This window comes from Medicago sativa, chromosome 2 (genome assembly GCF_051527215.1).
Source record: "Medicago sativa cultivar Bolivia chromosome 2, Bolivia_mono, whole genome shotgun sequence".
In the NCBI taxonomy this organism is placed as follows: Eukaryota; Viridiplantae; Streptophyta; class Magnoliopsida; order Fabales; family Fabaceae; genus Medicago; species Medicago sativa.
The window spans coordinates 68305162-68330290 of record NC_140750.1 but is presented as its reverse complement, the minus strand read 5'-3'; the positions used below and the strand labels follow the sequence as shown (position 1 = coordinate 68330290).

Here is a 25129-nt window from a genome sequence, read left to right as displayed (position 1 = left end):
TGTAAATGGTTTTGACAAAATGTATGATATCGATGTTGAAGAGGTAGTAGAAGTGGTAGATTCTGATGAAGTACAATATAAAACAAATTCCTAAGTATGTGGGTGAAGGAGAAGATGGATCTGATATAGCATTGTAGGTTAAAGAGAAGATAGATTTGATAGTGTTGATGGATCCATGGTTGATAGTGAATACAATGAAGATTGGGAATGGACCACTGTGTTGCCTGATCAAACTTTAAATCTAACACCTCTGGTTCCTTCTGTCTTGCCTGGTGAAAGCAATTTGTTAGCTGTTGAATTGTTAAGGAACCTTATTGCAACTAATAGGTTAGACTTTGAAGATGAAAATAGAGATTCTGAAAATCTTGAAAGCTTAAATTCATCTGAAAATGAAAATGGTAAGAAGAAATATGTGAAGTTTAAGTTTTCTGAAGGTGATGTTGTTAAGTATCAAAATTAATAGATCTTTGTAAATACTAAGTTAGGGTTTGACCAAAAAAATAAAAGAAATTTTGAGTTGACTTTTTCATTATTACAATAACACACCATTAAACAAATTTTATTATAATAATGTTATATTGTCAGTGTTATTAAAAAAAGATAAGAATTCATATTATATTTACTATCTTATTGGTGTTTTTGAAAAAGATAAGTATGATTTGTTGGATTGTTATAATTTGAAAGTTACAGACATCTATATCTATATTTTTAATAAAAAAATTTAAAAAAAAAACATCGTTCATAATTTACAAATGTTAACACAATAAAAAGAGCGGAAAGATGGAGAAAACCAGATGCGAGCACGTGAATCTTTGCATCAATGGCAACAAGTGCGTTTGAAGCAATAACATATGGAAAACGTTCAAGTGCAAGCATCATAACAAGCACAACACAGAACAATAACAACGAGTCAATACGGAGAAAATCAGCCTTGGGTGAGGTTAAATGCAATGTGGATGCAACAATTTTCAAGGATCAAAGGTGTTACGGTATAGGGATGTGTCTGAGGGATGCTAACGGCGAGTATATATGAGCAAAAACAGTTTGGTTTCAAGGCATCCCACAACCACAAGAAGCAGAAGCATGAGTTCTAAAAGAGGTGATAATTTAGCTTGGCCATCGAGGCTTAAATTCGGTGTCCATATAACTCGATTGTAAGCAAGTTGATGATGGCATCTTCAACAAAACCGATACCAATTCCAAATTATAAGCTATTCTAAATTATTGTAAAGCTCCACTATCTAGTTTACCAAACTTTAAGATAAGTTTCATGTGACGACAAACAATGTAGCCCATTTGTTAGCAAGGGTGACGTTGTCTTATGCTAGTTTCCATTATGATGATATGTCAACTTGTATTGTGTATGATATTATGAATGAAATTAGTTAATTTGGTTCCTGTAAAAAAAATGAAAAAATGTGGTTCGTTGTAACATTGTTTTCTTCCAATTTTACCATCCATTTATGTTTTTCCCATTTTATCATTCCTCGTTAATCAAAGCGGAAAGTGTCGTCTTTACACTAATATTAAATTATATTAATCATCTGAATTATTGTTTTTATTAGGGAAATCAAAACTATTGTTGAATTTTAAAATGACAAATAACATATCTATTTAAAAAAAAATGACATTCAATTACATCCTCTCAAAAAAATTACAAGTAATACTTTTTTAGTAGTTAAACATAATGACCATAATTACATGAAAATTCACACACGAATGAAAAATCTCAAGTTGGAACTCATTATGCCAATCAATCTAATTTCTTTGGTATTTGCCTAGGGGAAGAGTACTATAAGACGTAGTTGCTAAAAAATTATACTCAACCTTTCAAAAAATAGAAAAACTATACTCTAGTCTTGAAAAATTTATAAAAAAATGGGCTAGTATGTTCATCCAACTTTCCTAGTCTCCGCTCTTTTTCGTCTTTATCCTCGTCTGTTTTCACATTCATCTAGTCTTGAAAATTTATAAAAGAAGATTGACTAGAGGAAGTTCATCCCACTTTCCTAGTCTTGTGCACCAGAAAGTATACTAATACTTACTCCGCTCTTTTTTCGTCTATTTCCTCTTGTGTTTTCACGTTCCTCTAGAACCAAAAATTTTGCAAGGAGGAAGGCACCGTGGTTAGTACGTGAAACACTCATCGTTGACTTTCTTTCTTACACTAATAATATGCAATAGTATATACTATGTTCATTTCTCTTCCTTAAATAGCACCCACTCAATGCTTCTTTCTTTCTAATAAATCGATTCATTCATCCTATCTGATTAATGGAATCTTTCATCCATTGGTGAGTTTTTCAGGTGAGTTTTAGCTCCAAGGAATTCGGAGAAGATGGATTCAAACTCAAATCTTTCAGGTAAAATTAATTAACTTCATACCATACCATGACATATGAGGTTTGATCCCCCACCATATATATTTGATGGAGGGGAGGGGAAATTATTGGGGTATGTTTAGATGAAGGGCTTAATGGAGAGGAGATGACTTATTTTTCTTTTTGTTTATTACGGATATTACAAAATATTGTTTAAAAGGAATTAAACTTGATTGAAAGTAAATCAAGTGATCGGAGACAAGTGATTAATAAACTCCTCTATGAAAAATCATTTGGTTCGATTCCTGGTGTGAAATTTTTTAACTTTATTTTATTAATCACCCGGCCAAATTCTGGATTACTAATGTCCCCTTACCCTAAAAATCAGAGGGTTAACACACACAAAAAAAAAAATGAATGAAGCATTATTAGAGGTGTTTGCGGTGCGGTTTGGATCAGTTTTGAGGCACAAACTCATATCCAAAGATTCTTTTTTGTTTGTAATCCAAAGATAAAATTATTCGATCTGATCCAATTTTAATACGAACTAACATCGGTCGATTATCTTTCAAACATATGAAATGGAAACAAAATATATTAAATTAAACTACTATGTAGCATCAAAAGAATTAAAAAGATATAAAATAATAGTCTAATATAATATATCATATTTATTCTTAAAAAAATAATATGTCATATTTATAAAAATGGAAATATGTACTAAACTATATGTATGCGGTCAGTTCGGTTTGGTTTGGTTTTAAATAATCAATCTAAAAGTTGATCCAATCCGAGCAGTTTTCACAAAATGTCATATAAATACACCCAATAATATTTGGTTTTGTGCGATTTTTGTTTTTTGAATCGGTTTACGGTTTTAATTTGGATCGGTTTGGATTTGAACATCCCAAAGTATTATATCATATTGTTATTTCAATTATTTTAAAATATACACTTCCAAAACACATCCAATTATTGTGTCAAAAAAAAAAAACACATCCAATTATTTTGATACTTTTTCGATGTTCCAACTCATATCACTAAGCTATTCTTGCAGGACCCTATTATTTATATGATTTAATGATTCATTAATAATTATTTTGAGATAAATGATATTTTGAGATCAAAATTTGATGGAAACTGGAAAGTACGGATCCATCGATTTTTATGTGCATTTTTTAAAGACTTGTAAGCTGTAGAAAAGAAGTAAGAGAGATAGAAATAAATATACTCGGTGTAACATAATTTGATGGAAAGTATCGAGCCATTAACTTTTATGTGCACTTTTTAAAGATGTGTAAATTGTTCTTTCAAAAAAAAAAAAAAAAGATGTGTAAATTGTAGAAAATAAAAAGTAAATATCCATGGTGTAACATACAATGTTTATATTGTATTTTAACATACTCAAATAACAGTGGGAAAATCTGCTTTAACACTATCAAAATCTTTTCCTAAAAAAAAAAACTATCAAAATCATATAATTTAGGTTTAAAAGCATTTTTTACCCTTTAACTTTTAAAAAGTTGCGATTTTGGTCCCCTAACAAAATAAATAACAATTTTATCCTTTATTTTTAGGGGAATAAGTTCTTTTAACTTTTTATCTTTAAGGAAATATACTCTTTTGTATCTTTATCATTAAGGAAATATGTTATTTTGGCCTTTTATCTTCATGAAAAGTAACTTTTTAAAACTTAAGGTTTTAAAAATACATTTAAACCTATAATTTGTATGTCATTCGTTTATATTATTGCTATTATTATTATTATTTGGTCTGATGTGATTCATTTTCATTTCATATATCACAGATATGTTGCTCTCTTGTAGCTCCATGCTCTTGCAACCGTTTAGGGCTCTGTTGGATTGTTTTTCCTTTTCCGTTTCGAGCCAGGGAGATACATTTTCTTCGATGGATTCCAATTGCACTCAAAACTATAGATATGATGTGTTTATAAGTTTTAGAGGTCCAGACACCCGCAACTCTTTTGTTGATCATCTCTACGCTCATCTCACGAAAAAAGGACTTTTCGTCTTTAAAGATGACAAAAGGCTTGAGAAAGGACAATCCCTTTCAACACAGCTTCTACAAGCAATTGAAAATTCAAGAACTTCTATCGTTGTTTTCTCGGAAAACTATGTCAAGTCAACATGGTGTTTGGAAGAAATGGTTGCTATTTCTAAATGTATTGATAAATATCAACGGAAAGTTTTCCCTGTTTTCTATGATATCGACCCATCAGATGTACGAAAACAAGGTGGAGTGTACCAAAACGACTTTTTTTTACGCGAAAGACAATTCAAACATGATCTAGGTAAGGTTGTGAGATGGAGGAGAGCTATGGTCCGTTTGACTGCATTAGTTGGTTGGGATGTCCGCTGCATGTAAGTGTCACAGGTTACTTTCATTGACTCATTCTTAGTTTGCCTAGTCCTATACATTCATGACTAATCAATACTAATCAATTTACAATAATGATATTCTTAACTATAGAGATATTTACATAATAGTCTAATACTTTGTAACTAGATCTTTGTCGCGTGCGATACACGGGATAATTATGTTTTTGGAGTAAGAAGTTCTCAAAAATATCTAATGATCTCCCAAAATATTAGAATCGAATCCCTAAAGAAATTGGAAATGGATTAAGATACAAAAAAATGATGCTACTCGTAATGATTATATATATATATATATATATATATATATATATATATATATATATATATATATATATATAAGAATAAGAATTTCTACTTTTTTATCGAATATAAAAGAATAAGAATTTTTAATTATAATGATACAATTATTACCTACAATACATCTAAAATGGGTGGAAAGATGATTGTGTGCAAACCAATGTAGGGCTAACAGTAAAATGTTTCAAATTTAATAGTAAATATTTGTACCGCGTTTGATTTGTTAAAAAATAGGGACTGGACAGGACAAAAATATTTGTACCGCGTTTGATTTGTTAAAAAATAGGGACTGGACAGGACAAAAATATTTGTACCGCGTTTGATTTGTTAAAACAAAAAAGGACAGCACAAAATAAATAACCATGGACCGGACAAGTAGCCGCTTTTTTGTCCACCACTTTAGTTGGGGACAACTTTTTGTCCAGCGGATTACTAAACTATATATACGCTTTTATCCCTTGGTTATTAAGTTTTCTTGCTTTCTCACTTCTTCATACACCCTTCGGTCACTATTATAAGCAAAAAACAACATTTTAGATTCATTCATTTAATGATATATTTGGTCTTTATTATAGACCACATATATCATTAAATGAATGAATCCAAAATGTTGTTTTTTGTTTATAATAGTGACCGGAGGGTGTAGTAATGTTCACGTCGTACTTGCTGAATTAACTGCGGTGGCATCTCTGTTTGTCAGGTAACAATTTTTTGTGCTTTTTTTTTTACATTTCTTTGGTTAATATTTTTGGCTTTATCTCACGTGATACCCTTCGATAGATTGCTTCTGCTTAGGCATGGCAATGGGTACGGGTGGGGACGGGTATTGCCTTCCCCATCCCCATACCCTATTCTCATAAACTTACCCGTTACCCTACCCATACCCAACGGGGATGAGAAATTGATTCCCATCCCCGTCCCCGATGGGTTCGGGGATCCCATCCCCATCCCCGTACCCATAGTGAATTTTTTTTAATAAAAAAAAAAGTTTTTTTTAAACCCTTTAAAAATCAAAGTCAATTTTTATAACATGAGAATTATTAAACCAAATAACATAAAAAAAAAAAAAAAAACAAATAACATAACCAAAATATCAATGTTCAAAATTAACCTATGATCCAAAATATTAAAACAACATAGCCAAATTCAAACCACATCATTGTTCATCAAAATTTAAAATTGCTAAAATAAATAGCCACATAAAAGTTGTCTTCTGTCTTTCTCCAGATGCTACCTACATCTTCTGTCTTTCTGGCCAGTAGTAATTTGGTGTGCACTTTCTTGTGAAATGATGAGTTCCTGAGAATTACCAACATTATCCATGTCCATTTCCTGTTGAGTTCAAATTCACATGTGACATTAATACTCTATCTATGCACTTTGTTTGTAATGATAAATAACACAAGTAAAACCGGGCTTAAAATAATGACAATCTATACATGCAGTATAACATATATAACACCAGGAAGTTCAATTCACTCAACATCAGGCACTGCTTCAAAAATAGTAGCAGAAAATAATTCACTCAACACCAGGAAGTTCAATCCATAATCAGAAGTTCAAAACCACCACAAAAGTCACAATTACCAATTCCAAGCATAAAATAATTACATTACAAAACTTTTCACATAACAAAACCGTACCTATATAATAACAGTCGGTGGTGGGTATAAATCAAAACGAACCACAAACACTACAAAATAATAACCAAACCGTACCTACAAGCCATAACCATTCAAATCCAACAGATCCAACCACACACAAACAACTGATCCAATCTCAATCATCAATAACATCACTGACCGATTCCACAAATCGGAACATATAAAAAAATTCAGAAAAAGGGAACAAACGCAGAAGATACGCAGAAAAAAACCGAGAAGAAAATAAGCAGAAAATACCCATAAAAAAATTCAGAACAAAAAATTCATAACAGGGATTGAACGCAGAAAATGGAGAAAGGGAACAAACCGATCCTGTGTTGGACATGTTGAACGCAGATAAATGAAGAAACAGATCCTGTGTTGAACAAACGGAGATCCTGTGTTGAACAAACGGATTTATGAAGAAAGGGAACAACCGATCATCTGTTGAACCTAGATAAACGAAGATAAAAAGGGATTGATAAATTAAGATAAAAAGGAAATGAAGGTAAAAAGGGATTGATAAATACCAGCTTTGTTTGTGAGCAGCACTGCTTGAGGGAGAAACTCAGAAAACTGCCGTCGTGTGGAGGAATGAAATTAGATCTAGGGTTTTGTAACTTGTGTTTCTATTTATATAAAAAAAAAAGGGGTAAAAAAGTAATTTTATACATTCGGGTAGGGTATGGGTATGGGTTCGGGGTGGGTACCTATATACCCGTTACCCGTCCCATACCCGTGTTTTGGAATCGGGTAAAACCCATACCCATACCCAAACCCAGTCAAAGCGGGGAAAACCCGTCAACTTTGGGTGGGTATGGGCGGGTACCCACGGGCACGGGTATTGTTGCCATGCCTACTTCTGCTCATAGCTGCTACATTCATCTCTTTCTTTGTTTAATAATTTTTTTTCAAGTGTTTGTTTACTGTGCTTTTGTAATTTTTCATTCATTTTTTGTCTTCATGAAAACATCTACAATTGAGACTCTCACATTTGAGGTCTTAAACGGATCACACATTGACACATCACTTTTTTATTATTTTTTAACAATTCAAATAATGATTATTTTATTCAAAAGTTATGTGGGGCCCACTTAAGATTGAGGGTTTAAGTTAGACCATGGGTCTTAAGAGACCCTCAATTTTTTTCCCACATTGGAGGTACCTATTAGATACCGGGTCTTAAATAGTAAAGACTCTACCAATATGGATGCTCTTAACGTGTATGGTGTGTGTTCCTTCAATAGAGAATCACATGTTTGTCAAAGATCAAAAGAACCTTTTTTTTATTTATTTTTTATTTTCACTCACACTAGACATGTTTTATCTTTGATACAATATTTTCTTTGATTTTTGTTTTATTCCTGTTTTATGCACGTGTAAAAAAAAAAAATTAAAAAATGTCATTTTTGATTCATTTATTTTATATAGTATTTTTTTTTCTTATATTTAATTTTTTAATTGTCTTTCTTTATGTAGTTTTTCTTGGTATATGTCCACCCCTACGAAGTAGTTTTTCTTTGTATATTAATAAATTTATATTGCTTAAATAATTTTCAAGTGTTTTAATAATATTATTATAATATAATAATAAATAAAATAGTTGAAAAGTTTCAAAAATTTTGTTTTTTACATAGTGCAAATCAAACATTTCACATCATAAAGGGTACTATAGTCAATTTTGTAATATTTTGTCCTGTACATTAACATATCAAACAAGGTACAGTACACAACTGCTTGTTCTGTGCACCATTTATCAAACACAGTAAAGTACGAAAAGTTGTCCAGTAACTTAGACACTTGTATTGTACTGTTCTGTCCAGTATCTATCCTTTTGCAAATCAAACGCACCCTAATAGTGAGCAATATGAATTCAACCAAAAATAAAAATAATACTAGTGAATTATGTTAGTAGGATGAGTCAACTCTTTTTTTTTTGAACAAGCTAAAATGGAATATATTAAAAACCCAAAGAGAGATTTCAAGCACAAGGTGTGCTAGAAAAAACTCAACAGTGAAACATTACAAACAAAAGCGCCGTATATAGACGGAACACCCAAAAACACCAATAAAAGACAACCAACACACACCGCCTAAATTAAACCCCAACGCAAAAACAACATCTAAATAAACAAAATCCAAAAAAACACTCGTCACCCACTACTCACCTCTACCCAGAGAAAACATCCCTCCAAACCAAACAACCGCTATTCCACGCCACAGCTGAGCACAATTTGACACCTGAACATGATTCTTTGGATTCCACCACCTCTCTACTCCAGAGTCACCGTAGACAACACCATAAAACACGCAGCCAACTTGAGTCAGAGTCTAGCTTCCGATCACGAATCCAAAACGATCGGCCAACCGAACTCCAAAACCAAATCTGCAAGGTACCCCTCATCTCCGATACACTGAAGACGACACCATAACCAATCAAAAACTTGCAACTAGACTTTAACTCCCGATCTCAAAGCAAGAGCAAACGGCCCATCAAAATCTAAAAAAAAATCCTGATCCAAAGGAAAAGGAATAGGTCAAAATGACTCACTTCCTCCAACCACCATAAACACCTAAACGACCCCAAAAAACACATTCAGGAGCTAGTGACGACGAGAGAGGATCCAAATAACAGACTACCTACAAAAGAAAACACCCCCAAACAAACGCCCTCCTCCACACCTGAACAAACACCAAACAACCCCATAAAAAGCTCTTGTTCGCCATCCGCTTTGACACCTAATCCGAGTCCAAAACAAACCTGACCACCCTACCAAAACTCATCAAGACAACCTCATTATCTCCCACACAAATCCACCACCACCACCACCTAAACCAAAAACCCACCACGTAGAACCACACATCGCACCCTCCACACCACACATCCGTTTCCACCACCGACCACCCCGCCTCCACCTACACTCCACCTGAAACCCACTAACACCACTAAGCACCACACAACACCACCACTACATCCCCATCCATCCCTACCTTACCACCATCACACGGCACCACTGCCTCGTCATCGCACCACACCTCGCCATCGCACCCATCACCACCACCATATTACAACCTCCACCGCCGCAGCCTCACCCCATCACCACCTACACTCCAATCACCACAACCAAAACCACATGGACGGAACAACACCAAAAAGAGAGGATGTTCAGCGGCGAAGAGCGTAAGAGCAGATCCGTGAGGGCGACGACTGCACAAAGGCAAGAAGCTGAACCTCTTGGATCTACATCTGGCCGGCGCCAAAACCACCCCGGCACACCAAAACCACCACAGAACAAATAAGAAACACCAAACAGCCCAGAAAACGAAAGGAAAACAACAACACAACCTGAGCACGAAGATGACGGACCAACCCAGCAACAAAAACCGCGGCGGCGCGCCGGAAGCTGGAAAAAGATCCACCACGTCGACGTGGAGAACCGGTGGTACGGAGGAAAGAACTCCTCGTCGCACCACCAAGCTAGCGATCTACATCTTGAAGGGGGAAGCTTTGGATGGATGAGTCAACTCTTTAACCTTATTACTATTTCTCTTTCGTTACAATTCTCTTTTCTTTATCTTATATGGGTCCATTTTTTTAAAACAATTTTTTTTGTTGTAAACAATAATAGGTAGTGACATACTCACAAAGAATAATACATGAGAATTTAAAATGTACAAATCACAAATACTTCATAAAAATATAAATTATAGCAATAATATTCATACTTTAGTGATAATGTTAATAATACATAACATATTTTTGTAGAAATATACGATTAACATTATTTTGAAATAAGTTTCATAATGTCCAAACAAAGGGATCTATCAATTTTTTTTACATGATCGAGAACCACAAAACACATCAAACCGCAAAACCACCAACACCTAACGAAGGAGAAAAATTACCACACCATACAACTTAAAGGATATCATGTCCATTAAAAATACATAAACAAAATTGATGTTGTCTTGCAAAGAACCATTGTCAGGCCAACACTTTGATGTTATCCACCACTTCTTACAACAATGTAATCACCATCATACCTAGTGAAGAAGACAAACGACTCATTGATAATGGCAAAATGAAGAAAAAACAAATGTGGAAACACAATTAGATTAGAATAAAAAAAAAAAGGGTAAAAAAAGGAAACACAATTAGATTAGAATAAAAAAAAAAGGGTAAAAAAAAATTGATAACCGAAACAAACATCAAATTATAAAACCTTTAAATTCAATAGCACGACATAGAAAAGTAAATAGAAGAAAATAGTAATAAAATAATAATCAAAGTAATAAATTTTTTTTTAAGCAAAAGAAAGGGTGCAGAGGGATCTCCATCTGCAACACCTTGAAATATATAGATAGAAAAAAAAAGTACAAAAGAGAGGGGGACATAATCAAAGTAATAAAATAATAACATGATTTGAAGGAAAGAAAATAGAAAAACGGGATAGAGAAAATGAGAGAAATAACCGATTCATGACACAATAAGTGGTCAAAGAATTCGTACCTATAACATTTAGGCATCACAACATGAAAAATCCTAAAACCCACATTGCCAAAGTGAGAGGTCAATGTCTTGGACAAATGCCACTTTGTTGAGTGGGTGGAGAAACAATGTGTTGTTGTGGGAAAGATTAGAGGTTGATGTAATAATTTAGTAACCGAAAAAAGAGGGAATAACAATTTAATAATAAAAAACAATTATGTGCATTTAGGAGTTGTAATGCAACATATATATATATATATATATATATATATATATATATATATATATATATATATATATATATATATATATATATATATATATATTCAATAATTGAGAGGATTGAAATCGAAGAGAGGCATACAATCAATAATTTAATGATAGAGGAGCTTTGTGGAAGGACAAAATTGAAATGAGGTGACAAAAAATGGAGGACAAAATAGACAAATTGAGTATTAAAGTTGGGAAATAGGATTTGAATGACTATCTTCCAATTTATATATAGTAATATAATATATAGATAGATAGATACTTCTCAATACTTTTCTACAAGGTTTTAAATAGAAGTTGCAGTTGTGATATTTGATACTATATGAATTGCATATAATATTATGTCATATGCAAAAACTTTATTATTTTATTTTATGTTAAATACGTTTTTGGTTCTTATAAATATTTCATTTTCGTCCTCAGAGCTTAACTTAGTTGGTATAGACAGTGCATAATATATGCAAGGTCCAGAGTTTGAACCCCGACCACCACAAAAAAATATTTCAACTTTTCGTTTCAGTTTCTCTAAAAAAATTCTGCAATTTTTGGTCCCCAAAAGTTTTGCATCATCATTTTTTGTCTTTGTTTTTAAGTTAAATCATGTATATCATTTGAAATTTTGATTTTTTTTTCCGCATTCATGTTTAGTACATCATTTTTTTTTACAAGGGATAAATTAAATGTGAATTTTTATGTTTTCTCCATTTAAAAATTTATCTTTAATTCATGTTTTGTTAAAAAATTCTAATTTTTTGAAATAGATTGTTATAATATACTAAACATTGCTACAAAAATTCATTCAAAATTTTGAATGATAGTTGACTTAAAAGCATGAACTAAAATTGGTGATACAAAACTTTTAGGGTGTGTTTGGATTGAGAGTTTAGGAGGGGAAGGGAGATGAGGGTTCACTTTTATTTTTTAAATTACGGACATTATAAAATGATTTTTAGAAAATTAAATTAACAACATGATTGATGATGATATAATACTTCAAAAACACTTAATTTATTTTAAAAATATATTTTACATTGTTTGTAATTTAAAAAATAAAAGTGATCCCTCCCCTCCTAAACCTTCAATCCAAACACACCCTTAGGGGATCAAAAGTCGAAAGAAAAGTTGAGAAAGACTAAAACGAAGAATTTGAAATTTTGAATATTTATAGTGATAAAAAAACATACCTAACCCTTTTATTTATTTTTTGTGTGAAAATCGTGTTGATAGTAATGTAATACTAATGAATGATCAATGTTTCTTTCTTTACATGTATTTTGCATCTATATAAGTTATTCTATAGAATCTGGTTAACATATCCAACTCGTATGTTGTTTTCTTAGGTAATAATATAGTGTCTGATCTTCCCCCTCTCTTTCAGGCCAGAATTTGAAGTGATTGAAAATATTGTTCAGGAGGTTATAAAAACACTGGGCTATAAATCATCAGGGTTTGATGACCTTGTTGGGATTGAACCTCATGTAGAAGCATTGGAATTCCTTTTAAAATTAGACTCAAAGAATGATGAATTTCGGGTTATAGGAGTTTGGGGGATGGGTGGCATAGGAAAGACAACACTTACTACTATCTTGTATGATAGAATATCTTGTGGGTTTGGTGCTTGTTGTTTCATAGAGAATGTAAGCAAAATTTATAGAGATGGTGGTGCTATTGCTATTCAGAAACAAATCCTTTGTCAAGCATTCGACGAGAAAAATCTAGAGAGCTATAGTCCTTCTGAAGTATCTGGAATTTTAAGAAATAGACTAAGCAACATAAACGTGCTTGTAGTTCTCGACAATGTTGAAGGATTAAAGCAAGTGCAAGAGTTGGCGATTGATTCCAAATTTCTTCACGCAGGGAGTAGAATGATCATTACAACTAGGGATGTGCATATTCTAAAAGTTTTTGGAGCACATGAAGTGTATGAGGTTCCATTGTTGAATAGCAACGACGCTTATGAACTTTTTTGTAAAAAAGTCTTCCAAAATGAAGGCCAAAGTAGCAATTGTGTTGAGTTGATTCCTGAGGTACTCGGATATGCACAACATCTTCCATTGGCAATTAAAGTAGTGGGTTCTTTCTTGTGTACCCGAGATGCTACCCAATGGAGAGATGCATTGGATAGGTTGAGGAACAATCCACACAATGATGTTATGGATGTGCTTCAAATGAGTGTTGACGAACTACAACATGAAGAGAAGGAAATATTTATACACATTGCTTGTTTCTTTAAAGGGGAGAGGGAAGATTACGTAAAGAGAATTCTAGATGCTTGTGGATTGCACCCTCACATCGGAATTCAAAGAATCCTCGAAAAATCACTCATTACCATAAAAAACGAGGAGATTCATATGCATGATATGTTACAAGAACTGGGGAAGAAAATTGTTCGGCATGGATTTCTCGAAGAGCCAGGATTTTGGAGTAGATTATGGCGATACAATGATTTCTATCATGTCTTGATGACAGAAACGGTAACTAATTATATTTCCAATTAATGTGTGGGTGTGTTAAACTACTTATGTTCATTGTTAAGTGAAATTTCAAGTTGGGCTCACTTTATGCTAGTGAAGCTAATTTGGGATTTCATTTAATAAAACAAAATATTAAAATAAAGTATCAAAGTTATGTTTCAATTCTAGGAGAGTAGCAGAGCATCAATCAAAAACAGAAAAGAAAAGAAAAGCAAGTAGTGGATTGAGATGAGTAAGAGTCTTGAAAAGTGTCAAATAAGTTGAAGTAAATGTAATTACACTCTCTAGGGGCTCAAAATTTCATTGAGCCGATAAGTTTTCTCTGCCTTGTACCCTTGATGTACCACCCCTTCACATAAAGATATCCATTATCCCTTAACTGGAAGCTTGTTTTAATAATTTCAAGAAAACATATTACTATAATGTAATTTTCACAGTCAACCTAAATACATTTTGATTCCATGATTTTCTTATTTCCATTAAGATTATAAAAAATATAATAACAAGATATCTTCATAAAAAATGTAATATATGCAGTGCAGATAATTTTATGTTTCTAACAAGGTTCTAGTCCAAGTAATTTCGTATTCTTTCTTTACGTACCATGTCTGTTTTTTTTTTTTTTTTACTTCCAGGGAACGAATAATGTTAGAGCCATAGTTCTAGATCAGAAAGAAAATGTCTCTAAATGCAGGGCCGAAGGATTTTCAAATATGAGGAACCTTGCACTGCTCATATTGTATCACAACAACTTTTCAGGAAATCTCAGTTTTCTTTCCAACAACCTGCGATATCTTCTGTGGCCTGGATACCCTTTTACTTCTTTGCCGTCAAATTTTGAGCCATATTATCTTGTGGAATTGAATATGCCTGATAGTAGCATTCAAAGACTATGGGAAGGATGCAAGGTACTTCAATATTAATTTTTCCCATTTTTTTTAATTGGTTTAAAGAAAAAAGACTGCTAATATAGGGGCCATTAGTTTATCGTTTAGAGAAATAATACCAAGAATTATTTTTTTCTTTCAAAAGGAGAGTCACTGAATTATGTTCTAAATTAATTATTAGGGAAGTTGAAAGGTTATAGGGTTAAATATTGAAATAGTCCCTCAAAAAGCACAACAAAATTAATCAATAAAGTTCAAAGTTTAGAAGAATATGCTGACCGGTGGTGACTCTTTTTCTCTGAATAGGAATTCCCCAGTTTGAAAAGGATGGATTTGAGCAACTCCAAAAAATTTAGAGAGACCCCAGAGTTTTCTCGCAACTCAATACTTGAGCGGCTTGATTTTACAGGATGCACAAACTTATTACAAGTCCATTCATCAATTGGTCATCTTACAAAACTTGCTTTCTTGAGTTTGCAAAACTGTAGCAGTTTGGTGAACCTCGACTTTGGCAGTGTATCAAATTTGAGTTCTTTGAGAGTTCTACGCCTTTGTGGTTGCACAAAACTTGAAAAGACGCCAAATTTTACTGGGACATCAAAACTTGAGTACCTTGATATGGAAAGATGCACAAGTTTATCCATAGTTCATGAATCCATTGGGGTTCTTAAATACCTTACATTCTTGAGTTTGAGAGGCTGCACAAATCTTGTTGAAATATCTAATAACATCAATAGGATGATATCTCTTAGAACTCTAGATTTATGTGGGTGCTCGAAACTTAAAATTCTACCTCTAGGACAGACTTTCCATGATTCTCATTTGGAGTCTTTGATTTCTCTGGATCTAAGCTTTTGCGATCTTCATGAAGTACCTGCTGCTATTGGAGAGCTAAAATGTTTAGAAAGACTAAACCTACAAGGAAATAGCTTTGATTCACTACCTTATGAAATCAATCCTCTTGAAAGTCTAGCATATTTAAACTTATCTCATTGTCACAACCTTCAAACTGTTAACTGCCTGCCTACAAAAAGTGATTCTTCGGGAGAAAGTGATTCTTCGGGATCTCGTCATGACTATAGGTCAGGAGTATATTTTTTCGACTGCCCCAAGTTGTTTAGACATCTTGGAAACCAATTCCTAGAAAGATATTATACATGGCTACAAGTACAATATAAGGTGTGTACCTACATTGCTTGCCTTTCCTCAATTCTCTAGTTTTGATATTTTAGTTTTATTTTTATTTTTATCTAAGTCGTGCAATATTCATGAAGATCTGTATATACATAATGCAATATATTTAAAAGAACCTGTTGCATTTCCATAACATAAGCATAAATATTTTTCCCCCCACTCTCATTAATGGTGTTTCATAATGGAGAAGTTATTCTATAATGGTTTCCCGTTTTGGTAATTATATGTTTAGAATAATATGTTTTTATCTTCTGGTACCAGTATCCCAGGTGCATTCCGGGTAGCTGTGACATTGTTGTTCCTTGGGATTCGAATGACACTCCACCGTGGTTCAAGTACCGATTTGATGGGGATTCAATAGTAAGGATAGTAACTACTGAAGGTGAAGAGAATGTGTGGTTCGGCTTTGTCTTCTGCGTGGTATTTGAAAATGGTCCTGCAAATTCTGTTTCTCTACAAGATTCATTTACATCGGCATTGCCACATCCTTTTTATCTTTCTTTTGAAAGTGAGCACACAGAAGAACGCTTCGATATGCCACTTAGTTTGAAACTGGACAAAGTTGATGGCTCCAAACATCTGTGGCTAATCTATATCTCCCGTTTCCATTGCCATTTTGCGAAAACAGGAGCTCATATCACATTTAAAGCCTGTCCTAGTTTGATCATAAAGAAATGGGGTTTGCAGAAACTAATCATGACAGAATACAGATTACCACTTCTATTACTTGATACAAGTTCTTCTCATGACGTATTGAATTGGTTTACATATGGTGATCCTCACACTATTTTCTTTGATCGTGTACAAGAAAGCAGCAGCCGGTCTGGACCTAAAATCCAGCTTCCCTACAATTGGTCGGTTATCAACAAAGAAGAAATTGAGAATTCTCAAACCAAGTCAAAAGAAATCGAACTTTATAATCTGGGTCTTTAATTATCTCACAACATCAGCCAAGCCTAGAGGTAATATATTTTAATGCATTGGTCTATACATTTGTTTGGTATTTTAACGTATTTGTCTACACCATAATGAGTGTTTTGTTTACACAATTTTTTTTTATGTATACATAGATATGGTTGACCTTGTTGTTTCAAAGTCGGATCCAAAGGTCTATTCTGTTGATGTTGTTGAATTTTTTGTTACGAAAGAGAAAAAAAAGTATGAAGATAGATAGGAGATTTTTATTTTTTTTTAAGGAATGAAAATAGATAAGAGATTATTAGCTGGCGTTGTCAAGCAATAGATGCCGGATTTAAGCTTATAATAGATAAATGAAGGTGACAAAAACACAAGAAGGGGAATTGAATTGTGTTAGTTTTTTCAAAACAAATTCTAAGGGAAAATATTCTCACAAGGAGAGAAAAACTATGAAAATTTTATGGAAAATGCTAATAAGTGTCCTTAGTACATTATTTAAGCATATAAAAGTAGCAACTTTTGCATTAGAAATTGTCCAGTTATGACTTTAACACGTGTTTGACTTGTATTTTCTAGACAAATATTTTTTGGGAAATGTTAACTTGTGCCCTTGAGGCATAAGTTAAGAAACCAAATGTGGAAATTTTTTCTTGGAAATTGTGCATTCAATACCTTAAAAGTTTCAAAAGTTATCTTCTCAATATAAAATTTATTATTTAATTCTATTTTAAGTTTCTTATCTTGTGCCCTAAGTGCACAAGTTAACATGACCCATATTTTTTAGGGTCTTGCTATCTTGTGCTCTAAGGGCACAAATTAATGAATCTAAAATTAGGAATTTTTCATAGAAAAGAACAAAATTTTGACTTTAAAAAGTTAAGACAATTATTTCTATTTAAAATTCCTTAGCATATGCCCTTGGGACACATGTTAACATTTGCCTTTTTTTATGTGAGTTCCTTAAACAACACTCTTAATACACTTTTTAGTAAGACCCAAATTTTATATATTGTTATGTTATAAATTATAGGGTTAAATAATGTTTCCCTTTGCCATTTGAGCAAGTCTTGATTTACTTGCTGTAAAAACAAAAGTTTGAGATTCTCCCGTCATTTGAAGATTTTTTGATTTTAAACTCTAATGGCATTTACCGTGTAAATTATAGGGTTAAATTAATAATGTTTCCCTATGTCATTTGAGCAAGTCTTGATTTACTTGCTGTAAACACAAAAGTTTGAGATTCTCCCATGAGATTCTCCCATCATTTAAAGATTCTTTGATTTTAAACTCTAATGACATTTACTGTGCAATTATGCTTCCATGACGCACTGACTATGTATTAACTAAGGAGTGCTACGCCTACTTGGCATTTTGATTTCTTTTCCATTTATTTTTTTCCACCTGCCTTTTTTTTATAAATTAACAATTAGTTAAAAAAACAAAAACACCTAAAAGAAAATCAAAACAAATCTTCATCATCAATTCTTCACCTTCATGAACAAATTCATAACCAATACCAATAACAAACCATTTCCCTTCTTCTCTCAATCTTGAATTCCAACATCAACGACAACAAACAATTTTGCTACTTCACCTTACACCAATTCGTTATGTAACCCTTTTTCAATTTTTTCATCTCAATCACAAAATTAGGGTTTATAGGGAAAGAGATGAGAAATTAAGCATTTGAGTCTATTTTTTGCTTTCAAAATTTCCATCAAAAAGATTGTTCCTTTCATCGCACCAAAACATAGTTAAGCTTCAATTTGAATTATGTGATTTATAACAACTTATGCACATCGATGAATTTATGGGTTTTAGAAGATATTTAATGTTGAATGTGAGAGAGAAGAAAGAAGAATTCTGTCAAAAAAAATCTAGATTTTTTATATTGTATTTTTTTTATAATAATTTTTAATTTATTTAATAATATAAAAGTCATGTAATAAATTTTTTTTTTTTGACGTTAAAGACAATTTTATTAACAAAAGTCTGACAATAAATCAAATACCAAGACTGCAGAAATACAAGGCGGAGTTTCTTCGACCCATATGCAATATATATTCTTAAGAGCATATTTAGCTAAATAATGAGCAGCTTGGTTGGCTTCACGTCTAACATACAAAAAATTTAAACTATGAAAATTACCCTTAAAACTAATACAATCTCAAATAATAGAGCCAACATAGTTGGGAGATTGTTGGTGAACATTCAACACTAAAACCACATTAGAAGCATCTGATTCTGCTATAAGATTCAGAAAAAACATGTCTTTTGCAAATTCCAAACCCTTCGGCATAGCTAAGGCTTCTGCAACCTCTGAATCTGGTAATGAAAAGACTTGCCAAGAAATAGCACCAACGACAACACCTTCATTATCTCTCACCACAACACCAATACCCCACTTATCACCCTCTATCGGACCTGGTGCGTCAACATTAAGCTTATAGAAATCACTAAAAGAAGGTGTCCAATGAACATCAGATATTGGCAAAATTGGACCTCCACTTAGTGTCTCCACCAATACCGTACTAGCCCTCTTAAAATTCTCAATAGATCTTTGTGCCTTTTGAATAGTGGCAGCCACATCATTAGTCCCCTCAAAACATTTCTTATTTCTAGCACACCATATCTCATAACACAAGGCCAGAACATGGTCTATAATATCTTCATCGACATCAATAATATTTTCTTCTAACCATTTTTGAAAAGGAACATAACTGGACTCATGCGAATTAAATACCACACTTAAAAGGAAACAAACCATATCTGCTTTTGCCAATAACACTCCATAAAGAGGTGTGAAATTGTTTCATTATGTTTCCCACAAAGAACACACAATGGATCACTACTTTTTCCTCTTTTAAACAGATCATTTTTTACTGGTAGTTTTTCATGTAGAATCCTCCAAGAGAAGTAGATGTGTCTTGGAATACTTTTTATTTTCCATAATTTTGTCCACACTTGGTGATTATTGTATTGCATTGAGCTACGTGAGTCATTGTTTCACGACTTAAAGTCAGGTAATAATAAATAAAATAAGATATGGGTTAAAATGTTACTCCCTCCGTTTCAAAATAAGTGTCGCTTTAGCCAATTGCACACAAATTAAGGAATGGAATAAAGTAGTCAAATGTCATAGTAATTTTACCAAATTATTCTAATCAACTATTGGTTTGTTTTTCATTAAAGAAAAAATAATACTTTGGAAGTAGTGTAACATAGTATTAATTGAAGGGTACAATTGAAAAGAAAAAGTTATTATTGCATTGAAAACCTAAAATGACATTCATTTTGAAACAAATTTTTTGCAAAAGCGACACTCATTTTGAAACAGAAGGAGTATTATTTAAGGTTAAAAAATGTTTATTTAAGGTAAAAAAATGTTACTTTTAATTACTCCTCCTCTGGAGAAAAAGTTAACTGGAGACCATCCATTCCCCTGTCATTTACCGGTTTCCCAAATTCTCTCCGCCTCTCCAGTACCCAACCTCACCATCTACCTAAAGTCTAAACCTATTCCCTCTCTTTTCATCTCTCCATCTGCTAAACACCGATGGCCGATTCATCCTTCAAAACCTTCAAAAGACGACGAAAAGCAGAACAAATCAACACCGACTGCATAAACACTCTACCAGACTCACTCCTTTGCCATATACTCTCCTTCCTCTCAACCAAAACCACCGTCACAACAATCCCCCTCGTCTCTCGCCGGTGGCGCCATCTTTGGGAGAATCTCCAAGTCTTTGATTTCTACCATAAATACAACAAACACACCATCAACAACAACAACGACGACAACAATGACTTCAGAAAATTTGCAGCTTTCGTTAACTCAGTGCTATCTATCCGTAGGTCACGTGATATTCGAAAGATGCGTCTTTCTTGTGGCCATTCTGAAGTTGACCATTTCTTCTCCAACTCTATTGACTCCTGGATCCGCAGCGCAACTGGGTCTTGTCTTGAGGAACTGGATCTTACTTTGTTTTACACTGACCGTGAATATGTCTTCTCTATCTTTCTCACTATTTTAGCTACTTGCACTAACCTCGTCTCCCTCAGGTAAAGCCAATCTTTCGTAGCAGATGTTTTTTTCTTCAAATTTTTTGACCATACAATTACTAGTCACTTGGGTTGTGTTAATTTCCATACATTTAGGTTAGGCTCTGTTTGATAAAAAAAAAAAAAAAAATAGCTGGATGAACTTATAGTTGACAGCTATAAGCTAGCAGATAGCGGACAAGCTGGCTGATTGAACCTGTTGTGTTTGATAAAATTAGCTGTTGAACTAGTTTATAGATATAAAAAGTATATATTTTAATTAAAAAAAAAAATTTCAATTAATATTTCAGGGGTTAAGTTGAGATAAATAATGATAAGCTTTAAGCTATAAGCTACTTGAATTAGCTTATAAAAAATCGTTATAAGCTAGTAAAAACAAGCTTTAAGCTCGTGAGAGAATGGCAATTACTAAACGAGTCTTTTTTAATCAAACGAGCTTACAAGACATAAGCAATACTCTCTTCGAACTATTATAAGAGACATTTGTGTCAACAAAAGTTGATGTATGATGTATTTGGTTCAAAATTTGAATCATATACAACAAAGTTTGTTGACATAAATGTCTCTTATAAAAATGACAAGAGAGAGTATTATAAGGATAACTATTCACACATTTAGGGTGTGTTTGGGAAGAGGGTTTAGGAGGGGAAGGGAGGGGAGGGCTCACTTTTATTTTTTAAATTACGAACAATGTAAAATGTCTTTTTAAGATAAATTAAGTGTTGTTGAAGTATTATATGATCATTTATCATATTGTTAATTCAATTTTTTAAAAATCATTTTATAATGTCTTTAAATTAAAAAAGGAATGTAAGCCCTCCCCTCCCTTCCCCTCCTAAACCCTCTTCCCAAACACACCCTTAGGGTTACTTATGGCATCCACAATGGAGCTCCAGTGGCTAAATGGATCTCACATTTACCTAATAAGTACCACATTCCTCCAACCAACACCTCCATTTTTTTTAACTAAATGGGTCATACAATTAACTCTATATAATTACATTTCGACAATATTCATTTATTGTAGTAAAATTTATTAAATGGAGTCTTCATAAAATGAAGAGAGTGTCCTTCCATTCCATGGGCAACACACCCAATATTTCCATTTCACAGTAAGGTCCCTATTTAGCTCGGTGCTAAGTAGGTGAAACAACCACCATTATGGATGCTTTAGGGTCATACCACTTCTTAAGAAGTTAAAAAAGGAAATAAATGATAAGTTTTATGTAGAAAAAATCAATTTATAAAGTTTCAAGGTGTTGAATGCATTATTCCCAAGATAAAGTTTATTTTTATCTTCTTAACTAGTGTATTAGGACGTATTTAGGGCACTTGTTAGCATTTCCCTTTAAGTTACATGTGATATGATGTGATCCATGATGATAACCTAACATAACATAACAATTATGTAATGTGCCTATGTATCCCAGTCTCTGTGGTGATATCTACTTGGTGTTGGAACGCTCTTCGACGTTTTGCTTACCATCATTGAAGAAGCTGCAACTAGACATTGGTTATGTCGAAATGAATTCCATGGATAACCTACTCTCAAGCTGTCCCATCCTCGAGACACTAGAACTTTCCATTGCTCCCGATCGTTTGGCCAGACTTCGTGTGCCACCTTCCTTGAAGAGGTTTAAATTCACCGTTGAGAACAACTTTGGGGCTTATCTTGAGATAGACGCACCAGATCTCAAATATCTTAGCCTCACCAATATCACATTCAGCGATGCTGCCACAGTTGGAAACTTGGACAAAGTGGAAGAAGCATATCTTAATGTATTTTCCACTCCTGAAAATGAATCTGTTGACCCTTTATTCAATCTCCTCCGAGCTCTCTCTAGAATTAAACATCTAATGTTGTGTTTATCAACAACCAAGGTGAGTTAAGTTTTCATTATTTGTATTATATGTAGTTTTATGCTAATATTACATAAGCACTTATTGTTGTCTGTGTACAAGCAGTGGCTGTTTGCTGCCCCTGTTATAGATGTCTCGGAATTTCACTATTTGCTTCATCTAGAGGTCATTCTTCCCTCATTCAGCTTGAGTTTTCTCATGAGCTTACTTCAGAAATGTCCTATGCTTCAAGATCTCATAATTCAGAACGACAAGGTTTGTCAAGTTAAATTGAAGCTTTGTTGTGTTCATATGTTGTTTATTTGCATTTGCATCCTTGTTAAGTCGTCTCATGTTGCCTACAGCGTCTAGCTGCACTACCTTTCTATGGATTGGCCAAAAAGAGCAAAAATGTTCCTAATTGTCTCGTATCCCACTTGAACTTTATTCACTTCAAAGGATACCAAGCATGTTTGCATGAGATGGAGTTTGCTGGCTATGTTTTACGAAATGGACTTGTTTTGAAGACGATGCTTATTTCTGGTTTATCGTTGGACAAAAAGGAGAAGTGGGAGAAGTACCTTATTCTAAAAGAATTCTCAGATATACCAAAGGGCTCTGCCAACTGCCAACTTAAGTTTGATTGACTTGTACCTCCTCTCCTTAAGGTGCATACTCTTACCATCTCTATCTATGCGGCGTACTAAATCAAAGATGATGTTTAGTCTGCACAATTAGGCGTCCCTTCTCTTCTTTTTACATGCATGTCACCGCATTTTCAACTGTTATTTGTGGTGGAATGGAATTGCATAATTTCATACCCCCATACTTTGAATTAGCATCACCTTTTGTTATTGAAATACCGTCTTTCTGTTATAATCTAATTATTTATGATCTTTATATTCAAGTTTGCACTTTAGAAAATCTAAAATAAGATAAAACATCATCTGTACTAATGAATTTCATTTGGGAAATGAAATTATAGTATGGTGTTTTTGCCATTGATCAAGTCTTAAAAGAGATACCCTGAATACATTTTATGGAACCATATTTTCTTTTGCACGAGTAGTATTAGTGTAATCTACTTTATTAGGATTTTAGAGATATTTTTCCCCTCTTAAACCTGAAATACACATTGATTCTTAGAGTGTGTATAAAGCAAGTAGTTTTGCTTAATTAGTAAGTATACCAAGTCAAGATGTGCTAATGTTATGCAGCAGTTTAGCTTTTGTTGTATGGCAACCTATTCTAGCAAATTTTGAGTACAAAATTCACACAAGTAGATGATGTTTTTCATTTCAAAGTACTATAGCCTCTGTTGCAAGTTTGGTACTGAAAAATGTAATTTGTGTTTCAAAGTTTGTGGAAACAAGGGAAAAAAACTCCCTTCCAAGTTCCAACTAAATTTGTTACATATGTTGCTGCCATTGTTAACTTGCTTAGTCTTGGTTTAAATTGTTACATAGTGCTAAATGGAATGCTTTGTAAAACCTAGTTATGTCTATGGATTGAAATTACATGAATCACTAATGGTAAATTTATGTTGCAGGGTAAAGTAGTGTGCCGATTAGGCATTTGCAAATTTTGGTTGGTTATATATTCTGTCTTCACTTAATTGTTCAGAATAAACTTGTAACTTTTTTCACTTTATGCTTGGCAGTGTGCTTTCCGACGTCACTTCCGACTTCACTAAAAAGGCGACATTCGGCGCATAACATATTAATTTGGATTTTTCATTTCAGCAAGTCACAAGTCTCTGGCAGTGGCAACTACTATGTTATTAGTATGGTCATAATTATAGCTAATACAAAAATATGGCCTATTAGTCTTTGAAAATGCTCTTTGCTTTTTTGTAGAAGCTAATTTTTATAAGTCTAACTATTGCTATTAGGTAAAAGCACATGATCTTTTGTACTGTTTAAATCAAACTTTGATATTTGATCGTATTTTGAAAAGGCTAAGCTACATGATTTAGTATAATCATCCGTGAGAACGGGTGTCGGTATATTTAGTAAGTAATGCGACCTAGGTACAAATGTCAAATGAAATGGCAAGGAACGTTACTTTTTAATGTTCGACTGAGTTGTACTTGCAGGATATGCACAATAACTTTTTAATCGAGCTTATTGCTGAAGCAAATAAGCTTGAAGCAAACTTTTCGCACGTTCAAATATTCCCTACGATATTTATTGAAAAATGTCTGACTAAAACTAGTAGTTATTGGTATTGTTTGTGGGGTTTCTTTTGTGTTATACCAACGTTTTTATTTTGTAGTATGAATTGCTAGATGTAAAGATATCTTGAAAATTTGTAGTAAGAATAACTCCAATCTCCTC

General features: G+C 33.2%; 2 protein-coding genes and 1 long non-coding RNA gene across 4 annotated transcripts; 2 read left to right on the top strand and 1 right to left on the bottom strand.

Moving 5' to 3' along the window:
• Nucleotides 1-1773: 1773 nt before the first annotated feature.
• Nucleotides 1774-22523, top strand: LOC146950051 (TMV resistance protein N-like). 2 transcript variants are annotated; one of them, XM_085746021.1, is made up of 8 exons: nucleotides 1774-2126; nucleotides 2308-2363; nucleotides 4129-4702; nucleotides 12798-13893; nucleotides 14529-14801; nucleotides 15087-15959; nucleotides 16236-16936; nucleotides 22385-22523. In XM_085746021.1, exons 2-7 carry the CDS (start codon nucleotides 2339-2341, stop codon nucleotides 16905-16907), a joined length of 3513 nt encoding a protein of 1170 aa, XP_085602147.1. In that variant the 5' UTR covers nucleotides 1774-2126; nucleotides 2308-2338; the 3' UTR covers nucleotides 16908-16936; nucleotides 22385-22523. The 2 variants fall into 2 exon arrangements, with proteins under 2 accessions (XP_085602147.1, XP_085602148.1); XM_085746022.1 differs by having other exon boundaries at nucleotides 1881-2130.
• On the bottom strand, nucleotides 6100-7519 carry LOC146950052 (uncharacterized). Its single transcript, XR_015027422.1, has 3 exons — nucleotides 7191-7519; nucleotides 6989-7113; nucleotides 6100-6349 (listed from the first exon to the last, which is right to left on the bottom strand). It is a non-coding gene; the product is annotated as an uncharacterized LOC146950052 (long non-coding RNA).
• Nucleotides 20344-24773, top strand: LOC146950050 (F-box/FBD/LRR-repeat protein At4g26340-like). Its single transcript, XM_085746023.1, has 5 exons — nucleotides 20344-20954; nucleotides 22385-22835; nucleotides 22920-23069; nucleotides 23159-23461; nucleotides 24454-24773. The coding sequence occupies exons 1-4, from the start codon at nucleotides 20449-20451 to the stop codon at nucleotides 23438-23440; spliced, it is 1389 nt and encodes a 462-aa protein (XP_085602149.1). The 5' UTR covers nucleotides 20344-20448; the 3' UTR covers nucleotides 23441-23461; nucleotides 24454-24773.
• The last annotated feature ends 356 nt before the right edge of the window (nucleotides 24774-25129 follow it).

What these genes read in the sequence shown, in the direction of transcription:
- LOC146950051 (XM_085746021.1), top strand. Translation starts at nt 2,339, where the DNA reads ATGGATTCAAACTCAAATCTTTCAG. An exon ending in GACTATGGGAAGGATGCAAG is followed by an intron (nt 14,802 to 15,086) that starts GTACTTCAATAT and finishes TTCTCTGAATAG; the next exon opens with GAATTCCCCAGTTTGAAAAG. An exon ending in GGCTACAAGTACAATATAAG is followed by an intron (nt 15,960 to 16,235) that starts GTGTGTACCTAC and finishes TTCTGGTACCAG; the next exon opens with TATCCCAGGTGCATTCCGGG.
- LOC146950050 (XM_085746023.1), top strand. Translation starts at nt 20,449, where the DNA reads ATGGCCGATTCATCCTTCAAAACCTTCAAAAGACGACGAAAAGCAGAA. An exon ending in ACTAACCTCGTCTCCCTCAG is followed by an intron (nt 20,955 to 22,384) that starts GTAAAGCCAATC and finishes TATGTATCCCAG; the next exon opens with TCTCTGTGGTGATATCTACT. An exon ending in TCATAATTCAGAACGACAAG is followed by an intron (nt 23,070 to 23,158) that starts GTTTGTCAAGTT and finishes TGTTGCCTACAG; the next exon opens with CGTCTAGCTGCACTACCTTT.